The sequence below is a fragment of the Halichondria panicea genome, chromosome 2 (assembly GCF_963675165.1).
Source record: "Halichondria panicea chromosome 2, odHalPani1.1, whole genome shotgun sequence".
Lineage (NCBI taxonomy): Eukaryota > Metazoa > Porifera > Demospongiae > Suberitida > Halichondriidae > Halichondria > Halichondria panicea.
The window spans coordinates 860799-887151 of record NC_087378.1 but is presented as its reverse complement, the minus strand read 5'-3'; the positions used below and the strand labels follow the sequence as shown (position 1 = coordinate 887151).

The window sequence follows — 26353 nt, the reverse complement described above, 5'->3', positions numbered from 1 at the left end:
ATCCGGGGATGGCTGTGCAAGACTAATCGATCTGTGAGTATTTAAGCAACTCAGACTGTTTGTGTGCCTATAGTGTCAGAATCTAATAGTCTATATTTTTAATGAAGATATTTGTAATAAAGGTTCTTGCTCTTCTACTGGTGCTCTTGGGATACTCCCAGGGACAAACTGTGGAGCTAAAGTATGCATTATTCACTGCAATTGAAGGATATGACTCATCTGGAGCAGTGCCTGCAATTGAAATGGCTGAGCAGATGGTTAACAGCAATGACTCTATCTTGCCTGGCTACACATTAGCACATATTGGAGTCAAAGACACTAAGGCAAGTTAGGTAGATGCTCAGCTGCATTTTGCACCAATTAGCTATTGATTCTATAGTCTAAGCTAGCCATTCCCCTCCTACACAGTGTGACAGAGCAACTTCACTGAGTCTATTCTTTGAGGCCCTCTCTTCTCCCAATCCCCCTATCCTGGGACTACTTGGGTGTGGCTGTTCAGTAGCCTCTACACCAGTGGCAGAAATAGTGCAGCACAAAAGCCTCTCACAGGTATACATTATGCAAGCTTTGTAATCTTACAGAAGCTGTCATTCTTTAGTCGCTAATTTTATCTATGGCAATTCTCAATGCAGGTATCTTATGAATCGTCTTCGGTTGAGCTTGATGACCAGGATCGATTTCCTAACTTCTTTCGTGTCATTCCATCAGATGCTGAATTTCCCACAGTTTTTAATGCAATACGTCAGCAGTATGGATGGAGAAGAGTTGCCATCCTAACTCAAAATGAAGGAATCTTTACTGAGGTAAACCGAATTTTTGTACTGTGTGGTTTTTCATACCAATACTTTTTGCAGACTTTTCAAAGACTGAAACAAACATTAGTTGCTCAGAATGTGACTGTACAGAACAGAGTATTTCGTAGTGAGCTACCAATTCAAGGACTGAATACTTCCACAGATAACTTCTTTGTGAGTTTTTTCCATATAGAGAACCTCTTTGTGAGATGCCTTCCGAGAACTTATTTGTGAGCTTCCTATATGAATAGTACAGTGTTAAAGACAACAATATTTCTTGTGACAGAAGGTATACAGTGGTTTGCAGAATAGCAGTTGTTATACTCTGAGTCAGAGGAGGTATGACAGGTGCAGTGCAGCTCTTTGATCAAGCAATTTATCCGCCCAGGCACTGCCCACGTCGAGGAGTCTTTCATGAACTGCATTAGCCTCGATTCAAGGCCGATTAAAATACGGCCTGGTACCTATTGCAGGGGTGATAGTGCGCATGCGCTTCAAATTACCAGAATATGGGTAATCGTACTACGAACGTAAAACCTTAGTAAATTATACCGGAAATTACTCCGTTTACTAAGAATATGTTCCATAATACTTTATCTCTGTGACTGAGTTCTGTGAAGCTGTGGCTTATGCCGTCTATTGCGTTGGTCTAGAAAGCTTGAACACTAGTTTTAAGACAGAAGAGGCTCTCATCTACGTTTAGGATGGTCCTATAGCCGGCCCGGGTTGTCTTAGAGAGTAGCAGTTTGAAGCACCATACACTTCCCATAGCCTGTACAGATCCAAGGTAAGACTTTCTGACCATACAACTGACATAGAGGTAGATGAAAGCCTCTTCTGGCTTCAGAATAGTGTGAAAGCCTTCTGGAACAACGCAATAGAGAGCTAAGCTGATGTACAAAGATAGAAAATAGATGAGAAAGAAAAAAGGGGATTCCCCAGATTCTAGTGAATAAACTAACGCATGCGCACTATCACCATGCAATAGGTACCAGGCCGTATTTTAATCGGCCTTGAATCGAGGCTAGAACTTCATGTGTTGAGCTGTACAATCCTCTGTTATGGTGTAGCTTCCCACAAGAGAAATACTGAAGAGTATAGTTCAAATTCTACAAATCAACACTGCATGTGCAGTAAATTTGATACTTTTCAGTGCTGCGCCTGCTAACGTGCCTACCTACACCATATTCAAAGATTTATTAAAGGTGATGGGCAGTACAGCAACTTCATTTCATGCATGAACTGATCACCATAAAATCACAACACACTTTTAGAGTCACGGCCTATACAGCTACTCTGTGTTCTGCAAACCAATAACTGTATCTCAAACAACTTTTGTTACGTGTGTGAGCAATGAAAATGTTAACTTTATGTAATTGTATAAAGTGAAAGTAACAGTTGTTGGGCTCTGTGTGCATTGTGATCATTCTCGCCAACTGTTGTTGTTACAGTTGTTGGGCTCTGTGTGCATTGTGATCATTCTCGCCAACGTACTGTTGTTGTTAGGCCCTTTATTGTGTGTGCAGGTATTCTTGTGTAGGGTTTAGTATGGTGTTGTATTCTCTGCAGGGAATGTGTGTGAGTATAATGGTGTAGCGAACAAAATGTTATTTTTACGGTAATGGATTAAGTTATAGTTATACTATGGTTCTAGGGATTTATGGCAGTAAACCCACCAAGCACGAGGGGCGGAGCCCGAGTATATGGTTTTTATGGTACAGAGTATGCATGAATACACTCACTTCTACAAAATTAGTTATTACATGGCAATTCGTCACGAACAGATTATTGGCCCGGTAGTAGATTGTGGTCGAGGGCCTTTTCATAGCCATGTAATAACATAATTATTGCCTGAGCTATATATAATGTTTGATGCTATCATCTATACTTGCATATAATCCCAGCATTTAGTGTTTTTATCCCATGCACAGTTTGAAGATGATGACTATCGCGTATTCTTTATCAGTGCTTACTCTCAATATGCACAACACATAATATGCCAGGTGAGATCGTTGAAAGTGCTACCATTGTGAATGCCTCTCACTAATTCAGGCATATAAACGCGGCTATACCTATCCAAGGTATGCTTGGATCCTGTACGCATGGTATGCAGATGAATGGTGGACTCAAGATGCTGGTACTGGTTGTACAAGCAGTCAGTTAGCAGAGTTTTTGGAGAAAGTTATAGCAATTCAGGTTTTTTCCGTCCCTGCTGATGAAAACGCTATGACTGATACAGGACTGGTAAGTGCATTCGTCCTATTATATTTATTATATCGTAACTTTATTCAGACTGCAAATGAATTTGCCACCCAATATAAAGAAAAATTAAATACAAGAAACTACAGCAACTACAGTTACTTGTATTCGGCTTCTGTCGCATATGACACTCTATGGACTTTTGCATTTGCTCTGGAAAAAACAAACCATATGCTGCAAGATAATGATATTCTGAACACAACAGGGTGCTCAGGAGAAAACTTGATAAACGCAACATTTTTCTCTCTTAGGAATTTCACGAGTTACAATCGACTCATGAGCTGTGTTATACGATGGAACCTTCAAAGAACAGACTTTTTAGGAGTATCTGTAAGTTCAATGTGCAAGTTTACTGTTTTTGATCCTGTTTTTATAGGGCCGAGTTCAATTCAATGACGTTGGCTCCAGGTTTCAAGCAAACAGTCAGATATTTCAGTACAGACTAAACGAAAGTGATGGAATGCTGCGAGTACAGTACTTTGCACGAACAGAGTATGATCAGAACAGTACTACTACACTAGCAATTGTATACCTGAGCAACGAGTCAATTGATACAGTCTATTCAGGTACCGAATATCATTTATCTATCTAATCAACTCATGCCAATAGCATGATATAGATCATGTATCTATCTACTCAACTTATGCCAATAGGTGGTGTTCCTCCTGATGGAACTCCATTCAATAAGGTCAATACATTTCACGATGCACTGGTTATTTGCTACTACATCCTCGCTGGTTTGGGTATCCTGTACAGTACTGTCTGCCTGGTCTTCAACTTTACACAGCGAAATAAGAGGTATATAGTGAAGTGTAGCCCAAGTGGCACTCTACTAAAGACATGTATTATTTATTTTTTGCTGTAGGATTGTGAAACTCACAAGCCCTAACCTCAACTACTTTCTCATAGCTGGCACATACATAATGTATGCAGCAGTGTTTCTTCAACTCATATCAAGCACTGTGTACGACATTAACTATGCGAGATGCATTGTAAGTCAGTAGAATAGTATAAAGATATTGCAACATAATGCCTCAGGGATTACTTCGAAATTGTATATGCTTGCATGTGCACAATAGATGGATGCCCTAGTGTATAACATCGGCTACTGTATGGCGTTTGGAGTGATTCTAGCGAAAATGGGGAGGATCAACTACATCTTTAATAACCCAACAGCAAGCAAAACGGTATTATTTTATAATGCATGTAGAAAGTACAGTCACGCATTATTGTTGCTTTACAGACTGTCAAGGATTGGCATCTGATTATAGTCACACTGCTCGTCACAGGATTCGGAACACTACTCGTAACGTTGCAAGTGGCTATCCCTCAACTCAGGCCAACTCCACAACTGATTCTAGACGATGAATATGGGATTGAAAGAGATGTACATTTGTTCATACTTTATATATAATACTCACTCCCAACATACAACTATACACTTTGAATTATCCACTGTCATAATTATAGTGCTTGTAAAACTCATTTACAGGAATATAATGTAAGGATCAACAACACAGTTTACAACTGCTTTGCTGGTGCCAGTGTAGAAGCTACTGCGTGGATCATTGTAACCTTCCTCTATTTGGTAGTGTTGCAAATTGTGGGAATTGTTCTAGCAATTCAAACACGCAAAGTGAAGGTCAAAGTGTTGAATGATTCCAAGTACATCGCTGCTCTGATTTACATATCCAGCATTGTGTTAGTCACCAGACCAGTTGCTATATTTGGTGTAAACAATCTACTCAATGTGAGCGAGGCCATCCTTTCTGGAGGAATTATAATTGTCAGTACTGCATTTTTGAGTTTTGTCTTCATTCCCAAGGTAAGTATTAAAAATGCTATATATTTTTTATTATGCATTCTGTACATGCAGATGGTGAGCCTAGCTCGAGATCCAAAGGGAGAGAAAATGTTTGACATAAGCGGTGGCACTACTACAGCCGAGGTTTCTTTAAGCACTAAGAATTGTGTTGTAGATGAAGCTGAATTGAAAATCAAGCAACTAGAGGCCAAAGTTGCTCAGCTTGAGAAGCAGCTACAGAAGGTAAACCTATAATTATTTTCCAGTGTTTAATTGATTGATAAATATACCTCTGTGCAGTATGACAATGAAACACCTTCAGAAATCTTGGTAAACAAAAACAATATCAATGGCTCTATTGGCTCCGTCGATTCTGTCACAGGAACAATTAATATATAAACATGTCTATTATAGTGTATGTACGTGTTCAACTTGTTTTTCCCAATGCACCATTTTATAGCAATAATTATTCATTGTATAGACATGTAGAAAATTATATGACATTGTATCATCAAAGGTATTCACTCAAAGAATTTACAGGAATTAAACAATTAATAACAGTTTCAGTCCTTCTTTTGACTGCCCACAGAAGTGTCCATACTTGTGGATATGGAACTGAGACCCTGTCTGTCTAGATGACCAATCGCACTTTTAAGACTTGCAAAACAGTGACTAGGCCCTGATAAATTATGCTTTTTTTCACCCATTATTCTATTCTTGAAAAATGTGCCTATTAATTAATCTCATAAAAAAATCCGAACATTCTCTGATTATTCTTATAAAAATCTGAATGTGACATAATACAAATTAGGACGTAGACATAAACACAGCACATAACTGACACACGACATAATTGATCTCAGTGTTTGCTGGTTTGAACTGATCCACCTTCAGCCATTTGATGAGAACATCGTCGTTATATACAAAACTTAATGTAATGATCTTTACCAAAAATGGGCATTTATTATGCTAAAATTATTCGAGCATAATTATCAAGGCACTGGCCCAATTATCTCTGACCCAACAACACTCAACTTCAGTTTCTGCATAAGTACGAAACAATAGTAGACAATAGCTTACAGAATAATTATTAATTTTTCAAAGGCTACAGAGTTAATTAATATGATTGGTACGAAATATAATTTAAAAATTGGTCCTTTCATACTTGAAGATTTTAGGAGACAAAATGTTTCCTGCACACCCTCACCTTATATATAGCATCCTTGCTGCACTCCTAGGTCACACAGGTTCAATAATAGAGTGCACCTTGTGGAGTTCAGCACAACGAGCCCCACCCCCTACTACTAGTAGCACTTTTATGGCTGTGATTGATCTGTGGGAGTATTTAAACAACTGTTTGTGTGCCTAGTGTCAGAATTTAGAAAATGAAGGTTCTTGCTCTTCTACTGGTGCTCTTGGGATGCTCCCAGGGACAAACTGTGGAGCTAAAGTATGCATTATTCACTGCAACTGAAATATTTGACTCATCTGGAGCAGTGCCTGCAATTGAACTGGCTGAGCAGATGGTTAACAGCAATGACTCTATCTTGCCTGGCTACACATTAGCACATATTGGAGTCAAAGACACTAAGGTAAGTTAGGTACTGAATACAGATCAGCTGCATTTTGCACCCATGCAGCTATATTTCACTGAAGTACACTAAAATGTTGCATACTTTTAATTGCAAAAGTGTGCAATACACAACATTTTAGTGTGCTCAGCAAATACTGAACCATTCCTCTCCTACAGTGTGACAGAGCAACTTCACTGAGTCTATTCTTTGAGGCCCTCTCTTCTCCCAATCCTCCTATCCTGGGACTACTTGGGTGTGGTTGTTCAGTAGCCTCTACACCAGTGGCAGAAATAGTGCAACACAAGAGCCTCTCACAGGTACATTATGCAAGCTTTGTAATCTACAGAAGGTGTCATTCTTTAGTCGTTAGTTTTTATCTATGGGCATTTAATATCCAATACAGGTAGCTTATTCATCTTCTTCGGTTGAGCTTGATGACCAGGATCGATTTCCTAACTTCTTTCGTACCTATCCATCTGATGCTGAATTTCCCCTAGTTTTTAATGCAGTCATTCAGCAGTATGAATGGAAAAGAGTTGCCACCCTAACTCAAAATGAAGGAATCTTTACTGGGGTAAAAATAATTTTTGTACTGTGTGGCTCTTCTCATATACTTTTTGCAGAATTTTGAAAAACTGAAACAAACGTTAGTCACTCACAATGTGACAATACAGAACAGAGTATTTCATAGTGAGCTACCCATTGAAGGACTGAATACTTCCACAGAGAACTTCTTTGTGAGTTTCTTTTCGAATAATATACTGTGACAGAAGGTACAAGCGACTTGCATGTGTTTGTGACAGAAGGTATATACAGGTCAACTTTTGTGAGTAATGGATTAAAGAGCAAAGTGTTATCTTAAGTTTACGTGTGTGTATGAGTAATGGATTACAGCAAATAATGTTATCTTTACGTGTGTAAGTAATGGATTAAAGAACAAAATATTATCTTTACGTGTGTATATATGAGTAATGGATTAAAGAACACACTTCGAAAGTAACGCGGCGCTAACTGCTTGCAGTCAGGCTAGAATATATAGCCATTGTTTGAGCTATAATTATTGTTTGCTGCATGTATAGACTTACAGTATATGGTGGTTTTAATCCCAGCATTTAGATATTGTGTGTTTTTTATCCCATGCACAGTTTGAAGACGATGACTATCGTGTATTCTTTATCAGTGCTTACTCTAAATATGCACAACACATAATATGCGAGGTGAGATCGAGAAGTACTTGAAATTGCTACTATTGTGAATGCCTCTCACCAAGAGTATAATTGTGATAGAGAAGAGAGTATCGAACGTAGGCATGCTGTACATCATGCAGATGTATGCGGAGAGTAACGCGACTTCCTATATCTGTCTTGGGCTTGGAATTTGCACACTGATCAATCCAAGTGTGGGTGATGTAATCTACTTTCTTGATAGATTACATCACCACCTGCTTGGATTGGTCAGTGTGCAAATTCCAGCTTGTGACAGATACAGGAAGTCACGTTACTCTCCGCATACATCTGATGTACAGCATGCCTACGTTCAATATACTTTCTTCTCTATCATTATACTCTTGATCTCACTATTCAGGCTTATACACGGAACTATACTTATCCAAGGTATGCTTGGATCCTGTACGCATGGTATGCAGATGAATGGTGGACTGAAGATGCTGGTACTGATTGTACAAGCAGTCAGTTAGCAGAGTTTTTGGATAATGTTATAGCAATTCAGGTCTTTGCCGTCCCTGCTGATGAAAACGCTATGACTGATACTGGACTGGTGAGTGTCCGTCCTATATACTTAGTTTATTTATTATATCGTAACTTTATTCAGACTGCAAATGAATTTGCCACCCAATATAAAGAAAAATTAAGTACAAGCAACTACAGCAACTACAGTTATTCGTATTTGGCTTCCATTGGATATGACGCTCTATGGACCTTTGCATTTGCTCTGGACAAAACAAACCATATGCTGCAAGAGATGACAAGAGATGATATTCTAAACACAACAGGGTGCTTGGGAGAAAACTTGAGAGACGGTATGCGCTGGGAATCAGTTTCTCTGGGGAATTTCACAAACGACAATCGACTCATGAGCTGTGTGATACGATGGAACCTTCAAAGAACAGATTTTTTAGGAGTATCTGTAAGCTCAATGTGCAAGTTTACTATTTTTGATGGTGTTTTTATAGGGCCGAGTTCATTTCAATGACGTTGGTTCCAGGTTTCAAGCAAACAGTCAGATATTCCAGTATAGACTAAACAAAAGTAATGGAACGCTGCAACTACAGTACTTTGCACGAACAGAGTATCAGAACAGTACTACTACAATTGTACACCTGAGCAACGAGTCAACTGGTACAGTCTATTCAGGTACAGTGACATGTGGATCATCTATCTATCTATCTACTCAACTTGTACCAATATATAGGTGGTGTTCCTCCTGATGGAACTCCATTCAATAAGGTCAATAAATTTCACGATGCACTGGTTGGTTGCTACTACATTCTCGCTGGTTTGGGTATCCTGTACAGTACTGTCTGCCTGGTCTTCAACTTTACACAGCGAAATAAAAGGTATAGTTAAATGTACGTTATATATATACTAAAGAAGTGGATTAATTTTTGTATTTTTCTCTGTATATAGGGTTGTGAAACTCACAAGCCCTAGCCTCAACTACTTTCTCATAGCTGGCACATACATAATGTATGCAGCAGTGTTTCTTCAACTCATATCAAGCACTGTGCTTGATGGAGTAAACTATGCAAGATGCATTGTGAGTCAGTAGAATAATAGGTATATGTTATATTAAATGTAAAGCTTCATGGACTTTGAAATTGTACATTATTATATAATTATATGCTTGCATGTACACAATAGTTGGATACCCTAATGAGCAACATCGGCTACTGTATGGCGTTTGGAGTGATTCTAGCGAAAATGGGGAGGATCAACTACATTTTTAATAATCCAAGAGCAAGCAAAACGGTATTATTGGTATAATGCATGTGGAAATTACACGCGTTATTGTTGCTTTACAGACTGTCAAGGATTGGCATCTGATTATAGTCACACTGCTCGTCACAGGATTTGGAACACTACTCGTAACGCTGCAAGTGGCTATCCCTCAACTCAGGCCAACTCCACAACTGATTCAAGACAATGAACATAGGATTGATCAAGGCGTACGTTTGTTCTTACCTTTCTAATTTTTGCGTTCTAATTCAAATGGCAACTCAATAAATGTTGAAGGGAACGTTAATATTAAAAAGCGGAACTATACCCAAAATTGATAGGCCCAACAGTAGTGTGACAGTATATACTATCGTCACTTTCCCAAGCATCCTTATAGACATACTAACTATTCACTTCAGGCTTCGAATTAGCTATACTATCATATATAGTGCTTATAAAACTCATTTACATGCAGGAAGGCGTAAGAATTAACAACACCTTTTACAGCTGCTTTGATGATGCCAATGTGGAAGCTACTGCGTGGATCATTGTGACCTTCCTCTATTTGGTATTGTTGCAAATTGTGGGAATTGTTCTAGCAATTCAAACACGCAAAGTGAAGGTCAAAGTGTTGAATGATTCCAAGTACATCGCTGCTCTGATTTACATATCCAGCATTGTGTTAGTCACTAGAGCAGTTGCTATATTTGGTGTATACAATCTACTCAATGTGAGCGAGGCCATCTTTTCTGGAGGAATTATCATTGTCAGTACTGCATTTTTGAGTTTTGTCTTCATTCCCAAGGTAAGCATATAAATGTTTTATTTTTAATTATGTATTCTGTATAATTATATACATGCAGATGGTGAGCCTAGCTCGAGATCCAGAGGGAGAGAATATTTTTGACAGAAGCGGTAACATTACTGCCGCCGAGATTTCTCTAAGTACTAGGAATGTAAGTGTTGTAGATGAAGCTGAATTGAAAACCAAGCAACTAGAGGCCAAAGTTGCTCAGCTTGAGAAGCAGCTACAGAAGGTAAGCCTATAATTATTTTCAGTGTTTAATTCTCTGATGCATGCATGCATGATGATTATAATTATACCTCCTTGCAGTACGAGAATGAGAAATCTTAGTGAACAATCAATGGCTCTGTTGATTTTAGCTCGTGAACAACTATATAAACATGCATGCTGTTCCTTTTAATAATGCTGTATAGTTTAACTTAATTGTTTCGTACATGTATACTTCCCCAATTCACCATGTATAGATCCCATTTGAGTATGTTTAGCAGGGAACTATGAGCTATGTTATAGCACAATAATTATTTGTTGTAGACATTGTATCATCAAAGTTATTCACTCAAAGCAAGACAGAATTGACAGGAATTATATTAAATCTGAATAGGGTGCATGGTGCAGGTGTGTGAATGCAATGAAGCAGTAGTAAGGTTGTACAGTTACTAATAGTTCAGCTACATCTAGATCTAGTTAGCTAGACTAGTTACATCCGGGATGAAACGTCTGACTTGCGAGACGAATGCATAGCAGCTTTGATGACTCGCAACAGTGACGGCTCTGTTTCGAGTTTAGCCCCTCTCACTAGAGGGCTGGGATCGAGGCTAGATGATCTTCAACAGTAGTGGCCCGCGAGACTATTGTATCCACAGAGTCAACACAACGAGCCCCACCCCCCTTACTACTGTGATCCGTGGGAGTATAACAACTGTTTGTGTGCCAACTGCCAAGTATAGTATAGTGTCAAAGAGTCTATATTTGTGGAAAATGAAGGTCCTTGCTCTTCTACTGATGCTTTTGAGATACTCACAGGGACAAACTGTGGAGCTAAAGTATGCATTATTCACTGCAACTGAAGGATTTGACTCATCTGGAGCAGTGCCTGCGATTGAACTGGCTGAGCAGATGGTTAACAGCAATGACTCTATCTTGCCTGGCTACACATTAGCACATATTGGAATCAAAGACACTAAGGCAAGTTAGGTATGCTGAATACAAACTCAGCTGCATTTTGCACCCAGCTATTGTGATTCTAGCTAGTTAAACCATTCCCCTTCTACACAGTGTGACAGAGCAATATCACTGGGTCTATTCTTTGAGGCCCTCTCTTCTCCCAATCCTCCTATCCTGGGACTACTTGGGTGTGGCTGTTCAGTAGCTTCTACACCAGTGGCAGAGATAGTGCAACACAAGAGCCTCTCACAGGTTAGCAGAAAGTGTTACATTATTATGTTTTCAGCTACAGTATGCCTAGGGGCATTTATCCATTTAATACCAATACAGATAGCTTATGCATCGTCTTCGGTTGAACTTGATGACCAGGATCGATTTCCTAACTTCTTTCGTACCTATCCATCTGATGCTGAATTTCCCACAGTCTTTAATGCAATCGTTCAGCAGTATGGATGGAAAAGAGTTGCCATCCTAATTCAAAATGAAGGAATCTTTACTGGGGTAAAAAGAAGTTGGTATACTGTGTAGTTTTTCAAATCAATCTTTTTTGCAGAATTTTGAAACACTGAAACAAACATTAGTCGCTCAGAATGTGACTGTACAGAACAGAGTATTTCGTAGTGAGCTACCCATTCAAGGACTGAATACTTCCACAGAGAACTTCTTTGTGAGTTATAAGTATAATTTATGTTAACAACTTGTTCTTCTGTAAAATACATGAGCATTTTTATAAGCAGCCAGGTTAGTACAGTTGAACCTCGATTATTCGAACATGCACCTGGTGTCCCCACCTCATCCGGATGGCTGAAATATTCAGATATCAGAACGACTCTATATAATTATGAGCCACATCCATAATTCGAGTAGCCTCTGCATGAAAAATCAGCAAACGATGTCCAGAGCTCTTATATACTTAATTAAGTTTGGGACATAATGCATCAGTGGACAGAACAAGGTAGCAAGCTATACTGTTAGGCTAAGCTGAAGCGTTTAGCTGCTTCTGCTAATCAGCAACACAAAAGCTTTCAACCTCATGCATGGACACTTAATGCGTAATCTATGGCTAAGGCATTTGCGACTAATCTTTCATCCGAATAATTGAGAATTCAGCGATTCAGATAATCGAGGCTCAACTGTATTGCTATTGTTTGAGCTAAAATGTGTTGTACTTCATGTGTATATATAGTTACTGTGTTACTTAATATTATAATCCTATACCATTAGTATATCGTGTCTATGTTTATCCCACACACAAAAATGCAGTTAGAAGATGATGACTATCGTGTATTTTTTATCAGTGCTTACTCTCAATTTGCACAACACATAATATGCGAGGTGAGATGGAGAGGTATTTCAAAATGCTACCATTGTGAATGTCTCTCACTAATTCAGGCCTATAAACGCGGCTATACCTATCCAAGGTATGCTTGGATCTTGTACGCATGGTATGCAGAGGAATGGTGGACTCAAGATGCTGATACTGGTTGTACAAGCAGCCAGTTAGCAGAGTTTTTGGATAAAGTTATAACAATTCAGATCTTTGCCGTCCCAACTGATGAAAACGCTATGACTGATACTGGACTGGTGAGTGTCCGTCCTACTTAGTTGATTTATTAGTGTAATTCTTTCTTTATTCAGACCGCTAATGAATTTGACACCCTCTATGAAACAACATCGAGTACAAGCAACTACAGTTCTTCGTTTGTGGCTCCTATTGGATATGACGCTCTATGGACCTTTGCATTTGCTCTGGACAAAACAAACCATATGCTACAAGAGATGACAAGAGATGATATTCTAAACACAACAGGGTGCTTGGGAGAAAACTCAATAGACGGAATGCGCTGGGAATTAGTCTCTCTGGGGAATTTCACAAATGACAATCGACTCATGAGCTGTGTTATACGATGGAACCTTCAAAGAACAGACTTTTTAGGAGTATCTGTAAGTTCAATGTATACAAGTTTATTATTTTTTTATGCTGCTTTTATAGGGCCGAGTTCAATTCGCCGTTGGCTCCAGGTTTCAAGCAAACAGTCAGATATTTCAGTATAGAATAAGTGATGGAATGCTGCGAGAACAGTACTTTGCACGAACAGAGTATGATCAGAACAGTACTACTGCAATAGCAATTGTACACCTGAGCAACGAGTCAACTGATACAGTCTATTCAGGTACAGTGTCATGTGGATCATGTATCTATCTACTCAACTTATGCAAATAGGTGGTGTTCCTCCTGATGGAACTCCATTCAATAAGGTCAATACATTTCACGATGCACTGGTTAGTTGCTACTACATCCTCGCTGGTTTGGGTATCCTGTACAGTACTGTCTGCCTGGTCTTCAACTTTACACAGCGAAATAAGAGGTATATAGTAAACTTTAGCCCAAGTGGCACTCTACTAAAGACATGTATTATTTATTTTTTGCTGTAGGATTGTGAAACTCACAAGCCCTAACCTCAACTACTTTCTCATAGCTGGCACATACATAATGTATGCAGCAGTGTTTCTTCGACTCATATCAAGCACTGTGTATGACATTAACTATGCGAGATGCATTGTAAGTCAGTAAAATAGTATAAACATATTGCAACATAATGCCTCAGCCAGGTATTACTTCGAAATTGTATATGCTTGCATGTGCACAATAGATGGATACCCTAGTGTACAACATCGGCTACTGTATGGCGTTTGGAGTGATTCTAGCGAAAATGGGGAGGATCAACTACATCTTTAATAACCCAACAGCAAGCAAAACGGTATTATTGTTATAATGCATGTGGAAAGTACAGTCACGCATTATTGTTGCTTTACAGACTGTCAGGGATTGGCATCTGATTATAGTCACACTGCTCGTCACAGGATTCGGAACACTACTCGTAACACTGCAAGTGGCTATTCCTCAACTCAGGCCAACTCCACAACTGATTCCTGACGATGAACACGGGATTGAAAAAGACGTACGTTTGTTCATACTTTCTATCCTCCAACCTTAGACATACAACTATGTACTTAAAACTCATTTACAGGAATATAATGTAAGCATCAACAACAAAGTATACAACTGCTTTGATGGTGCCAGTGTAGAAGCTACTCCGTGGATGATTGTGACCTTCCTCTATTTGGTATTGTTGCAAATTGTGGGAATTGTTCTAGCAATTCAAACACGCAAAGTGAAGGTCAAAGTGTTGAATGATTCCAAGTACATCGCTGCTCTGATTTACATATCCAGCATTGTGTTAGTCACCAGAGCAGTTGCTATATTTGGTGTAAACCATCTACTCAATGTGAGCGAGGCCATCTTTTCTGGAGGAATTATAATTGTCAGTACTGCATTCTTGAGTTTTGTCTTCATTCCCAAGGTAAGCATAATTCTATAGCTATACTTAATTATGTATTCTGTACATGCAGATGGTGAGCCTAGCTCGAGATCCAAAGGGAGAGAACATTTTTGACAAAAGCAGTGAACCTAATACAGCTGAGATTTCTCTAAGTACTAGGAAAATAAGTGTTGTAGATGAAGCTGAATTGAAAATTAAGCAACTAGAGGCCAAAGTTGCTCAGCTAGAGATCGAGAAGAAGCAGCTACAGAAGGTAAGCCTATAATTATTTCACAGTGTTTAATTGATGGATCTGTGCATGCAGTACGAGAATGAGAAATCTTTAGAAATCTTGGTGAACAATAACATTGGCTCTATTGGCTCCGTCGATTCTGACCCGGGAACAATTATGTAAACATGCATATTATATAGTGCTGTACGTGTTTAGCTTGTTTGGTATTTCCCTCAATGCACCATTTATAATTATAATTATAGCACAATAATTATTTGTTGTGTAGAAAATTATATGACATTGCATCATCAAAGGTATGCATTCAAAGAATGAATAGAATAAAAAATCAGTTTCAGTCGTTCTTTTGCCTGCCCACAAAAGTGTCCATACTTCTATCTACACCGAAGAACTTGCCAGCCTCTAGCATAGCATACTTGGGCAAAATCCTGTAACAAAACAGAAACAAGTGATACCTACACGTAAACAAAACAAGTTTGGTATGGCTTACGGTTGCAAGAGATAAAATAAATAAAGGATCCTTGGAGTCATGAGCAAATACTGGTCAGAATGAAATGCTTCCATTATCTTGTTTACTGCAAACTCGGGCTTCAAAATCGGCAAAATCCGAGGGAGTCTGAGAATGGTGGTGTGTGAATGAAGCAGGTTACCTCTTGTACTAACTGTTGTTCTGTGCAGTTTACTTTACCTTGTTTACGAGCTGGGTATGCATAAGTAAGCAATTAAATCATGCATGTAAATTATATTACCTAATGTATACACTCTAAATACACACACTATAATAGCTACATTGCACAAACATAACATACACAAGCACCTGACAAAGGTGCACTTTATCTCATTGATTATTACCCGAGGCCGTGCCGCGGCCAGCGGGTATAGTAGTCCGTTGGTTGTGTGTTTTGAGTCTACTCACCTGGATGTCATAGCACTGTGTTTACAGCATGGATAGCCTTCACATAACAAGTTAAAGTGGCAGATTTTGATGTTAAAGCTTCGTTATCAAATAAAAGCAAGCAAAAGCTAAGAAGCTTGAACTTGCATGTTGGCTGCATGGCCTCTAGTTAGCTACATGCGTCCTTTTTTCGAGGTACGTTACAGCTGAAGTGAAAGTGATCCTGTACCAGGAACGATGGAAAAGGGTTTATAGAATTTCATTGCTCGTGTTCCTACTACTTAGCCAGCTTCCATGCTTCATACATACTACTGTATTTATTGCTTGTATTCATGTAAACAGCCAAGGGTTAGCACTTCAGTGCTCTAGTTTACCTGGTTTTGACTCCGTTAAACATTCCAGTGTTGATATAGTAGGGACAGACCAAAGTGGTTTTAACCCCATCCATCCCGAGAGTGTGCAGCTCGGAAGTGAGTGACTCGTGAAGACCCACAGCGCCATGCTTGGAGGCACAGTAGTCCATGAGTCCAGCAACACCAAACATACCAGCAGAGGATGCTATGGTGAGGATATGCCCTCTATTCTTGGCAATCATTGCTGGAACAAACGCTTTGACAGTCTGTATTTAAGTGAAGCAGGTTTGAGATTTAAAGCACGGACACTATACACCCTTAGTGAATTCTAACGTAACTAAATTTATTTTAGAAACTAAGGCAACGACTATACTGTAATAGCTCATGTACATTACACTGCTTTGCTGTGTCTATGGGAAATGACACTCACCCAGAAATGAGCAGCAGTGTTGACTTGAAGCGTGAGGTCAGCCATCTTATCAGCGACATCAAAGAACTTCTTCCCACTGATAACTCCAGCATTGTTCACCAAAACAGTCACTTCTCCCACTTCACGCTTGACCTACAATCGAGCAGTAGAACTAATCACTGTCCAAGCAATTCATAGCCATAATTATAGTCAAGGCATACAATTAGATGACTACATACAAGTAACAATAAAGAATGATCTTTCTCTGACATTTATACTATTATTATTCAATCAAAGTAGACAGCAATAGATGCTCATTACTCCTTACAGATGCACGTTTAATAGTGCTGTCTATTTTAATTGAATAACAATACATGTATATGAATGTCAGAGAAAGATCACATTCTTCATTCTTGTATGTAGTCTATGCCTAACAATTTGACTATGGCCCTTCCTCACCTGTTCAGCTACTCTGTATATCTCCTCCCTCTTGCTGCAGTCCACCACATATGGATGAGCAATTTTACTCAACTCTCTGATCTCCGTGGCAACAGCTTCGTTAGCCTCTCTGTTAATATCCCAGAGAATCAATTTGGCCCCCAACTTAGCAAACCTACGAAGACAAAGAGAAGTTAGAGGTGCTGTGAAATGGCATTTACAATACATTATAAGTATATACACAATGTTTTATCAATAAGAAACTACAAGCCAGACCACAGATATCAGCTTCATGCATGATGTTGAAAGGTACGTACACCTCTCAGCTAGGGATTTCCCCATTTATAATCAGTTGTACATGTATATGGTACGAAAGAGCCTCCCTATCCCACTGCACACCTGGTGGCCATAAGCCTCACATCCCACTGCATACCTGATGGCCATAAGCCTCCCTATCCCACTGCCTGCTCCAGTGATGAGGACAATATCTCTCTCCAAGTTCTTCTTTGACTTGAATGGATTGAAAAACTTCCAGAATGCCAGTAAGCATATCCATCCGATCTTCATTAGGGACAGGAGAAACTCTAATAGCAAATGCATGCTGCACTGTTAGTGTAGTAGCTTCAGTCTTGTTACTGGTACGGTATTCTGAGTGTGTTTCTTGCTGGCATTTCTCTCTATTTATCTGAATTTATTTATTTCAATATTTCTATAGAATGACAGTATTCAAGTTTACACGTGGTGATTACTAATTATTTAATTTCGAAGACAAAAGTGCAAGAAAAGGGGCCAGTAGAGTGAGTATGTAGTACGTATAAAGCTTAGCTCCATAATATTTACTGAATGTTCCGTGAGATTTTTGATTTACTTCGTCTTTTTTCCATGTTTACAACCCGTATCCATACAGAGCTCTAACATTGATGACATGGTAATAATTATGATCTGCTTGTTTACACTTTAGATCCCTGTGTACCACACGTCCTCCAGATGTCAACAAGTGAGAACGTAAGTACTAACGTTGGTTCTACTGTGGGCACTAGGCCAACAATATGACCACAGTCTTCTTGTTGAAGCACACTCCATACTCTGCTGTGCTCGTAAATGCATATGTACTTCATACGTCCGAGCGTGTTAGTCCAAATTTTTAGCACCATATAAATCAATTTGTTTTCGTACATAGTCATAGTCTCACAAAACCAAACCTTGTTATTTTTAGTGGCACTTTTGTTAGTAATATAAATGATTGCCGTCTTTAATCAGTTTCCGTTATTTCAGGTCAAACCGTCATCAACAGGCGATAAAGGTATGTACATAACATGTCTGTAGAAATGTTCGGTTACTTACAAGTTCGATTTTTTGCAGGGGAAGTTTCCAAAACTCTCAATGGGGCGAGCACTGATAACACAGAAGCAGTAAGTACTATCAATGTACATGTACGTACACACCAGCTCTTGACTATATCCCCCCTCCCCTTCCCAGGTTGTGTCCGGTGCTGCAACCAATCTTCAAGACTATCAGACTGTCTTTCTCCCCTCAATGCCTCTTTACTCACCGTTTACTGGTTTAGACGGAACTTGGGCCGGAGGCGCCCCTACTCAATATGACCCTAACCTCTTGGCAACGTTGAGCTACCTTCAGCAGCCCTTCTATTTCCCGGGAGCAGGGGATATTTGGGGGCAAGATGCAGCCGCAACGAATCCCCTCATGATGAACTATCCGTTAATGAGCCCTGTCAGTATGGAACAACAACAACAGCAACAACAACAACAAGTCACAATCACTGAGGTTCCCACGGAAATGAACGCTCCAGCTGTCCCAGTAGCACCTGTGCTAGACCCTACTGGACTCACTCAAGGCTTCTCTGGTCTCATGTTAAATGGAGCTATGCCTGGAATGATGGCTGTCGGCCCTGCAAACTTGATAACTAGCGTTCCCCGTGGTGCTCCTATTGAGAACATTGTCGCTGCTCCCGTTGGAAGTGGTGTCCCCGTACAAAACAGTGCTCCACAACCTGAGAAACCTAAAAGCTGGGCTGCCATCGCAAGTCAGCCAGCCAAACCAAGACCCCCTCCACCCAAACCAGCCCCACAACCTGAGCCTCAAGTAGTGGAAACGACTTCATCTAACCAACGAAAATCTCAAGGACGAAGTGGATTTAACTCCCAGGCTAAATCATCCGTGGCTTCGTCGTCTGTGCCGTCAAATAGTGGAAAAGGAAACCCTCGAAAGAGCCAACAAAGTCAGTCATCGACAACAGGAACAATTTCGGCTAGAACTGGTTCTAAAGGTCAACAGCAATCTGAACTTGTCGGGAAACTGTTATCTGAGAATAAGTACAACCCGTCTGATCTCACATTGAACGTGAACAGTGCTCGATTCTTTGTCATCAAGAGCTACGCAGAGGACGACATCCATCGGTCGATTAAGTACAGTATCTGGACGAGCACAGAACATGGAAACCGACGATTAGATCAAGCCTTCCGAGACCAAAAGGGTAAAGGGAATTTGTACTTGTTGTTCAGTGTGAATGGAAGTGGGCACTTTTGTGGTGTGGCGCAGATGATGTCGGAGGTTGATACAAATACTTCAACTGGTGTGTGGGCGCAGGACAAGTGGAAAGGTCGATTTGATGTCAAATGGATATATGTGAAGGACGTTCCAAATGGCCAGCTGCGACACATTAGGCTTGAGAACAATGAGAACAAACCTGTCACTAATTCCAGAGACACACAAGAAGTGCCTTTACCCAAGGCTAAGCAAGTGATGAAGATTATTCACTCTTACCAACATACGACGTCTATATTTGATGACTTTGATCACTATGAGAAAAAGCAAGAAGAGGAGTCTGGAAAACCGGTATGTTTGTATGTAACTTAACACTGAAATCTGGGTTCTCCATTTTCCTTATTGTCAGTGCACGTATTACTAAGCAATTAATGGTTGCTAAGGAGTAGCCCATTCTGATGTGTGTAGACAAAGCATGCCCTGTACCAGCCGTCATTACATTAGTGGTGTGCATGTATGTACTAGCAGTAGCCATTTCCTGTACTGTACTGTACTGTACTGTGTCACTGTTGTTGGTTGCTAGGGCTGCAATAACCATCTTTTTTTGTTAATTACACATGTATAAATAAATATGTAGTACAACAAAATGCACACTCATCGTCATGTAATGTTGTATCTTCAACCCATGCAGGATTTGTCCTGACCAAGTGTGGACTTCGAATATTAAATGCATTGAAACGGACAACTACACTTTTCGTACGTATGTTCTTATATTTAAGATACCTATAGTTTTTGAATCTAATAGCTATTTAGATTTTCAGGCCCTTATTAATATTGAGTATTCTGTATCAAGATCATATAATCTTTTTTTTTTTTAGAGTGTGTGTAGTACTTTTGTGTCCCTTTCCTTCTGCACATTCAATTTATAACAAATTTACATCTTGTATGATGTACAAAATGAATGAATGCATGTCTTGTTGCTTGAATGTGTTCTCTTATAATGATCAAGAGCCAATTCTTGGAAATGTCCGCCTCCCAGAAGCAGTAGACAGTCTGATTCACCCACTAAGGTGTTTTGCAAGTATGCAATGTAGCCTCCATCTTTATTGAGCATTGTGTACGTTTGTTCCCATTCTTTGAACGTTAGCTTATCTTGATACATTGTGCTAACGAAGCCTTCCACCATTGCCGATACAGTGTTGATTTCTTCCTCGCTGATTTTATGAATTCTCATACTACTCTTAAAGGTAGTGCTTCCATACTCTCCAATATCTAGCGCCAAAAGCGGTAGTTTTTTAATTGCTTTTCTTCCCATAGTATCCTCTAAGCTGTCGTACTTGAGCAGTAGATCTTTCAAACAGCTTTGTATCGCTTTTTCTTGTTCTTGTTTGTGTGCACTGTTAGCTATCAGAAGCCATTCCAAACGAATCATTACACCAACTGTCAACTGTGGACTTGAGTTAGGAAACAGATTGTTTGATAGAGCATTGACATAGGACATAGCATTGTAGCTGAGGGTTTGACTTGGCTTTATTATTTTTAGCATTTGTCCGTCTGTTGGACATTTATTAAAGCATGTAGGACTCATTTGTATACTAAACTTCCATTGATCTATGAGAAGGGTGACATCTTGTGGTCGATACTCTCCAAATATATGCTCCACAACCTCCTTTGGTGTAGCCGTTGGATTTAATCCAACACTGCAGTCGAGACAAACCTTCCTTTTTACTTGAAATCCCATTTTATTTAGATACTCTAAAGCCTGTATAGTTCCTTTCCTCATCGGACAATTGCTTTTTAACATGTCTGATACAGAGTCGTTTTGCTTGGAACACATTTTTTCTGTACTGTACGCCAAGCAACCTCTGGCATATATATTGTGGATGCTTACAACTATCAAACTCCTAGATCCCGTTTCTATGAACTGTTTCCACGGTGTCAGTACTGGATTTCCAATCATCCTCGATTCTCTGTTGAAATGTACGTTATCATAGTAATCATCGAAAGTGGGAACAAGATCATGTCTATTCCAAACGTCTTGTGAATGCTGTAGCTTAGAGTTTTGGACAAAAGGTGCTACAATATTCATTGGCAGGTGAAAGTCTTTGACCCAGCATTGTTGCGAGAACAATCCTCGAATCCCAGCAGCTTGCTGTCCGGTGTAATTCAATGTTAGAATGTGTCCGTTCTGCTCCCTAAACCGCTCGATCGTCACTCTGGCCACTCTCGTGTCTTGTTCTCCTCCTTCCAATATAATGAATGTTATAATGTACAGTGCCATTAGAGCGACCATTAAACCTAACTGTGACTTAATACTCCACATTGTTAGGCTAGCTAGCTACAAAGCTGATGTGTGTAATAATGTTAGCATTGTAACTAGCAACCATCCCTAGTGATGGAATTTTTAACAGGATATGTACACATTAATTTTTATTATCTGGTTAACACTCATTTGTATTGCTGCCCAATTCTGATATAGCCAGTAGCCTAACAAGTGTGTGGTCCTAAACAAGTGTTGCAGCATGTAGCTAGCAATTTGCTAGCCTCGATTCCAGGCCGCTGAGAAAGGCCTATTCAAGGGGCTGGAGTCGAGGCTAGCAATTTGCATACAGAAAAAGGGGTGTGACTGGTATCAAGGTGTGGTCAAATTTATCTACACACAAAAGCTAGCTGTGAGCAACTATATCTATATCTTTGGTTGCAAGAAGTGCATGCTAGATCACTAAGATGCCTATCAAAATAGCAGTCACAAAAAGGTGAGTGTAGCTGTCACCAGTCAGTATGCTGGTTCATGGTGCAGTGTACGTGTGTGTGTGTGTACTCAATATCTACATTGTAACTACTTTGTGTACATAATCAAATCTATGGTGTGTGTATACTACAAATACGTGTAGATACCTACCACAATTTTGAAGTGTACGTTTCCCCTGATTCAGGGGCATAAAGAACAAGCAGTCTGGGGTGGACCTGTCAGTCACGGGCCACGAGAAGGCTGCTAGTGCTAAGCAAGTGAGGTACTATCACGTCGTGGTCATCACCAACCTGCCCTTCTACAAACGAGCTGAGCACAGCGAAGAAGATACTGTTCAGTTCATGGTAAGGTCTTTACCACCATGGCTGCATGGTATATTAATGTGCATTCGTGGGGCAATACCGAGCAATACATACTCCTAGCTTGAAGCCAGATCCAAGAGTCGAGGGGTTTCGGTCTCTAGCTAACCGTTACTGTGTTTGTACATGTATACAGGAGCTCTACCAGATGGTATCTTTAGTAGCTACAAAGTTCCGCTTACCAATATTGCTAACTAGATATGCAATGATCAGGGGTTCTAATTATTCTCTAATAGGTGCAAAAAGATTATGAGGCGTTTGAGAAGTTGCAGAAGGACATTATTCAGATGTTCCCAGAGCTGAAACTTCCTCCTATGCCCAGAAAGTTTCATTTGTTTGTGGATATTGATGACATAGAAGAGAGGCAAATAGCGTTCGATTGTCTGTTGAAAGTGCTGGCCAAAGATAAAGCAATGGCTGTGTCTATTCCAATGCTCCAATTTCTGGGGTTTGATTTATTAGCTGACAAGAACTATTACAAGGTGAGTACATGTAATGTATTTCTATAGGTCAAAGAGAATCTATTGTGTTGTGTGACAAGTCTCAAATCGAAAACTATCTTGGCAGTTGTAAGACTTTGAGTGCCCATGAAAGTTAGACATTAGGCTCTGTCAGGATATCAATCGTTGCTCTTATTAGTCTGCTAGGCTATGCTTGCATTAAACCACATGCTCTCTGTTGTGGGTTGGGAGAAGCTAGTTCTGTATGTTGCTATATAGCCCGAGAAAGATGTATAATTATTATTTCCACAACAGGGAAGAAGAGAATACTTGCAGAAGATGGAAGAGGCTAAGAGGAACGAAGAGGCCCAGTTACCAGAGGTCAGTGAGGAGCAGCTGTTTGGAGATAATGAAGACACGGGAGAAGATTTGTTTGCAGGGGTACCTAAAACCACTTCAGCCTCCACCACTTATGTAGGTTAGTCCGAACTGACTTAATATCTGTACTGATATATTGTCCATAAGATATTCTAACATCTCCACCATTAATATGATATCTAATTGACCATAAGCTGCTTCTAAGTGTGACTAAACTGGTACTATACGTAGACCATACTTTACTATTTGTACGCAAGTTACAATAGCTTGCTGTATTCCAGGTGGATCGATATTCGAGGAGGGCGGCAGTGAGGGCGCGGTAAAGGTGGCTTTGCTGGAAAGTGATGACTTGTTTCTCAACAATGACACAACGATCGAATCTAGTGAGCAAATTGGGCCGACAGGAGAGTTTGAAACAGAAGATAACTCTGATATACTGAAGTAAGTCAAGAATCTCTCTCTCAGATGGTCAAGTCTGTCTGGTATAGCAATTCTCTTCTAGGCAGTCTCATTAGTACTGGTCCTAATTAATTTTTGTATTGTAAATTGCCCGTCCAACAATAGTGTAATATTCGCAGCACACAACTAAACTTCCATCCCTAGTTATACCAGTAAATTTAAAATTGCTATACTCAAAACTCGAGAGGTGTAAACTAAGTCAACCCTTTCCTTGTCCTATTGTAGTGTGTCAGAGTCGCTGGATGACGTCCTACAGATTGCCAACAAGCCCACCAAACAGCGGCCAAGCGTCACCAAGACAGCACCGGGCAAGTCGAGTGAAGGCAATGGCCTGTTTGATATCGACGACTCTGTGGCTACGAGTATGGGAACTGATGACATCATGAAATACATTGAACAGAATCAGGCAGATAATGATGATGATGATTTGGACTTGTTTTGAACTCTTTTATGAGTTATATATGTCTTGTAACCCACCACAGCATGCAGTGTAACGACAGCTACTACCCACTTCTGTTTTTAGTATAATTATTTTGTGTCATGTTTTAATTCAATCTAATTACACGTATAATTATGCTCTCTAAGTGTTTTGTCGCCTAATGAAGCAATTTAAACTTTTTTTTATTTGGTGCTGTATATAGATCTATTAACAGTAAAATGAGATTGTATGTTTTTATGTATATAAAAGGAAGTAAAAATGAGTATGGAAATGAGATGAATATATAGCAATTAAGCCCTCAAGTTGAAACACATCAGTTCTTTATTGTGTCGATGTAGGAAGTATGCGCAGCTAACAGTATCCAAACTAGATCTCTTTCAACTTTTGAATCTCCTCAATGACTGCGGTTCCGTTTCTATGAGCCAGTCCTCCTTTCAGTCCACACTGATCACTCAACTTCACAGCCTTCTTGGCATACTCCTCAGCTTTATTGACTTCAGATGTGTCGCAAAACTTCAACTGAGCTTGGGTAGAATAGAAAAAAGCTCGATCACCATCCGTTAGGTATGTCTCGTCAATGTCCTCCAAAGTGTCTCTTGCTCTGTATTCAAGTTGCTCAATTGCGTCCTCACTTTTGGAGTGCTCTGTGTACAATTTCATCATGTCCAAATGGAATAATGCTTTGCTTACTTTAATACGCTCTGTGATTAAGCGTTTAGAGTCGGGAAGTCTTTTGACATGATCCATTGCCAGTTGGAAGTATTTTTCTGCACCTTTGCGAGATTTGTCATCTTTGTTCTCTTTGTATTGCTCAAACAGCATTAGAGCATTCAGTCTCAAAGTGTAAACAGTGTCAATATCAGGGGAGAGGTGCTCAGCTAGCTGGGTTGCTGTCACTAGATGCTCACCGGCGTCTTCAAGGTCTCCATTGCGGTAGTGAAGCCCGGCAATTCGACGGTGCAGTCGACACTTAAGAATAGTCTTGTTCTCGCACTCGGGCCTATCCGTGTACGCTAATGCTGATAGTAGCATTTTCAAGTCCCGTTCACTATTCACTGTGTGCACTACTTCCATGCAAACAACCTTTAAATCGATGGATACTGATTGGTGCTTTCTTAGAGTTCGAACAAACGACATTGCCTGTTGATCTTCCCCGTTCCAGGCCATTTTGAACAACTTGTTGTAAACACGAGCATGTGCTTTCCTTGTGAGTGACCCTGTTGGTTGCAGTAGACTCAAAGTGCGTGGAATTGAGTCAATGTTTTCACAATTGTCCTCTCGATCTTCAAATAGAGACTGTATTGTCAACAATTCCTCACTGCTTGCCACGTCCTCAGAGGGATTCAGTTCTTCTATTATAGGATCATCAGTAGTTGATGTCGGTTCAATGTCTTCCTCACTCATAAAGTGATCCAGTATCGAGGGTAGAAGACAGATTCGTTTAGAGGCAGGTGTTTGGAGATCAACTATCGGCTTTAGTCTAGATTTATATAATGTCGAGCAGCCATGGGACACATCACCAGTTCGTTCTTTATCTACGGATAATTATAATTATAAATGTGAGTCTGATATAATAGTTAAGTTTACCTAATGACACCTTGATTGTTTTCGCGACACTTTCTGTTTGCGGTTCCAGATTTTCAAGCACATCCAAAAATGAATCGAATCTTACAGTTCCCATCGATATTGCTGAATATACATAGTCTAACAAATCACACATCATTGTACTGAATCTGCAGTCTGTGCCTGAGCGTACATTCTTGAACTGTAGGTGAGATATCATTCCTTTAGAGAACAATTCTGCCCCAAATCTGTTGGGGTCAGTGACTGCAATGATTATTTGGGCATAGTGATCCCTGAAGAGATGGAGTTGCCTCTGTAGCTGTTCTAGTTCTGGTACTGTGTCAGACATCATAATAATGTAAACTCTAGCCTATAGCTAGGCTGGAAATTCCCTGGGACAACCCCCATACCCTAGATAGAAGACATAGTCTAGCAG

General features: G+C 39.8%; 7 protein-coding genes across 8 annotated transcripts; 5 read left to right on the top strand and 2 right to left on the bottom strand.

Annotated features, from left to right (window-relative positions):
* Positions 1-55: 55 nt before the first annotated feature.
* Positions 56-5410, top strand: LOC135331828 (gamma-aminobutyric acid type B receptor subunit 2-like). The gene is made up of 15 exons (XM_064527085.1): positions 56-323; positions 409-549; positions 633-803; positions 855-968; positions 2726-2797; positions 2847-3038; positions 3087-3383; positions 3430-3619; positions 3707-3851; positions 3919-4045; positions 4133-4240; positions 4297-4440; positions 4546-4878; positions 4930-5100; positions 5158-5410. The coding sequence occupies exons 1-15, from the start codon at positions 102-104 to the stop codon at positions 5254-5256; spliced, it is 2526 nt and encodes an 841-aa protein (XP_064383155.1). The 5' UTR covers positions 56-101; the 3' UTR covers positions 5257-5410.
* Positions 5411-6208: 798 nt separating this feature from the next.
* On the top strand, positions 6209-10751 carry LOC135331819 (gamma-aminobutyric acid type B receptor subunit 2-like). The gene is made up of 15 exons (XM_064527073.1): positions 6209-6449; positions 6608-6748; positions 6835-7005; positions 7055-7168; positions 7577-7648; positions 8016-8207; positions 8262-8576; positions 8623-8803; positions 8862-9006; positions 9077-9206; positions 9311-9418; positions 9472-9615; positions 9861-10190; positions 10249-10422; positions 10500-10751. Exons 1-15 carry the CDS (start codon positions 6243-6245, stop codon positions 10518-10520), a joined length of 2445 nt encoding a protein of 814 aa, XP_064383143.1. The 5' UTR covers positions 6209-6242; the 3' UTR covers positions 10521-10751.
* A 322-nt stretch (positions 10752-11073) lies between these two features.
* LOC135331818 (gamma-aminobutyric acid type B receptor subunit 2-like) lies at positions 11074-15239 on the top strand. The gene is made up of 15 exons (XM_064527072.1): positions 11074-11375; positions 11466-11606; positions 11685-11855; positions 11908-12021; positions 12618-12689; positions 12747-12938; positions 12993-13298; positions 13348-13528; positions 13579-13723; positions 13791-13917; positions 14009-14116; positions 14174-14317; positions 14387-14719; positions 14769-14951; positions 15003-15239. Exons 1-15 carry the CDS (start codon positions 11169-11171, stop codon positions 15090-15092), a joined length of 2514 nt encoding a protein of 837 aa, XP_064383142.1. The 5' UTR covers positions 11074-11168; the 3' UTR covers positions 15093-15239.
* On the bottom strand, positions 15154-17714 carry LOC135331825 (epidermal retinol dehydrogenase 2-like). Its single transcript, XM_064527080.1, has 6 exons — positions 17456-17714; positions 17044-17197; positions 16606-16737; positions 16197-16441; positions 15418-15543; positions 15154-15355 (listed from the first exon to the last, which is right to left on the bottom strand). The coding sequence occupies exons 1-6, from the start codon at positions 17620-17622 to the stop codon at positions 15262-15264; spliced, it is 918 nt and encodes a 305-aa protein (XP_064383150.1). The 5' UTR covers positions 17623-17714; the 3' UTR covers positions 15154-15261.
* Positions 17715-17727: 13 nt separating this feature from the next.
* On the top strand, positions 17728-20485 carry LOC135331821 (YTH domain-containing family protein 1-like). Of its 2 annotated transcripts, none has more exons than XM_064527076.1 (6): positions 17728-17819; positions 17984-18027; positions 18298-18325; positions 18385-18434; positions 18502-19878; positions 20219-20485. In XM_064527076.1, the coding sequence occupies exons 2-6, from the start codon at positions 18010-18012 to the stop codon at positions 20228-20230; spliced, it is 1485 nt and encodes a 494-aa protein (XP_064383146.1). In that variant the 5' UTR covers positions 17728-17819; positions 17984-18009; the 3' UTR covers positions 20231-20485. The 2 variants fall into 2 exon arrangements, with proteins under 2 accessions (XP_064383146.1, XP_064383147.1); XM_064527077.1 differs by having other exon boundaries at positions 17744-17827.
* Positions 20486-22132: 1647 nt separating this feature from the next.
* Positions 22133-24616, top strand: LOC135331822 (HCLS1-binding protein 3-like). Its single transcript, XM_064527078.1, has 6 exons — positions 22133-22283; positions 22464-22623; positions 22875-23120; positions 23394-23556; positions 23738-23897; positions 24141-24616. The coding sequence occupies exons 1-6, from the start codon at positions 22255-22257 to the stop codon at positions 24355-24357; spliced, it is 975 nt and encodes a 324-aa protein (XP_064383148.1). The 5' UTR covers positions 22133-22254; the 3' UTR covers positions 24358-24616.
* LOC135331820 (uncharacterized) lies at positions 24579-26269 on the bottom strand. Its single transcript, XM_064527074.1, has 2 exons — positions 25942-26269; positions 24579-25889 (listed from the first exon to the last, which is right to left on the bottom strand). Exons 1-2 carry the CDS (start codon positions 26267-26269, stop codon positions 24721-24723), a joined length of 1497 nt encoding a protein of 498 aa, XP_064383144.1. The 3' UTR covers positions 24579-24720.
* Between the last annotated feature and the right edge of the window lie 84 nt (positions 26270-26353).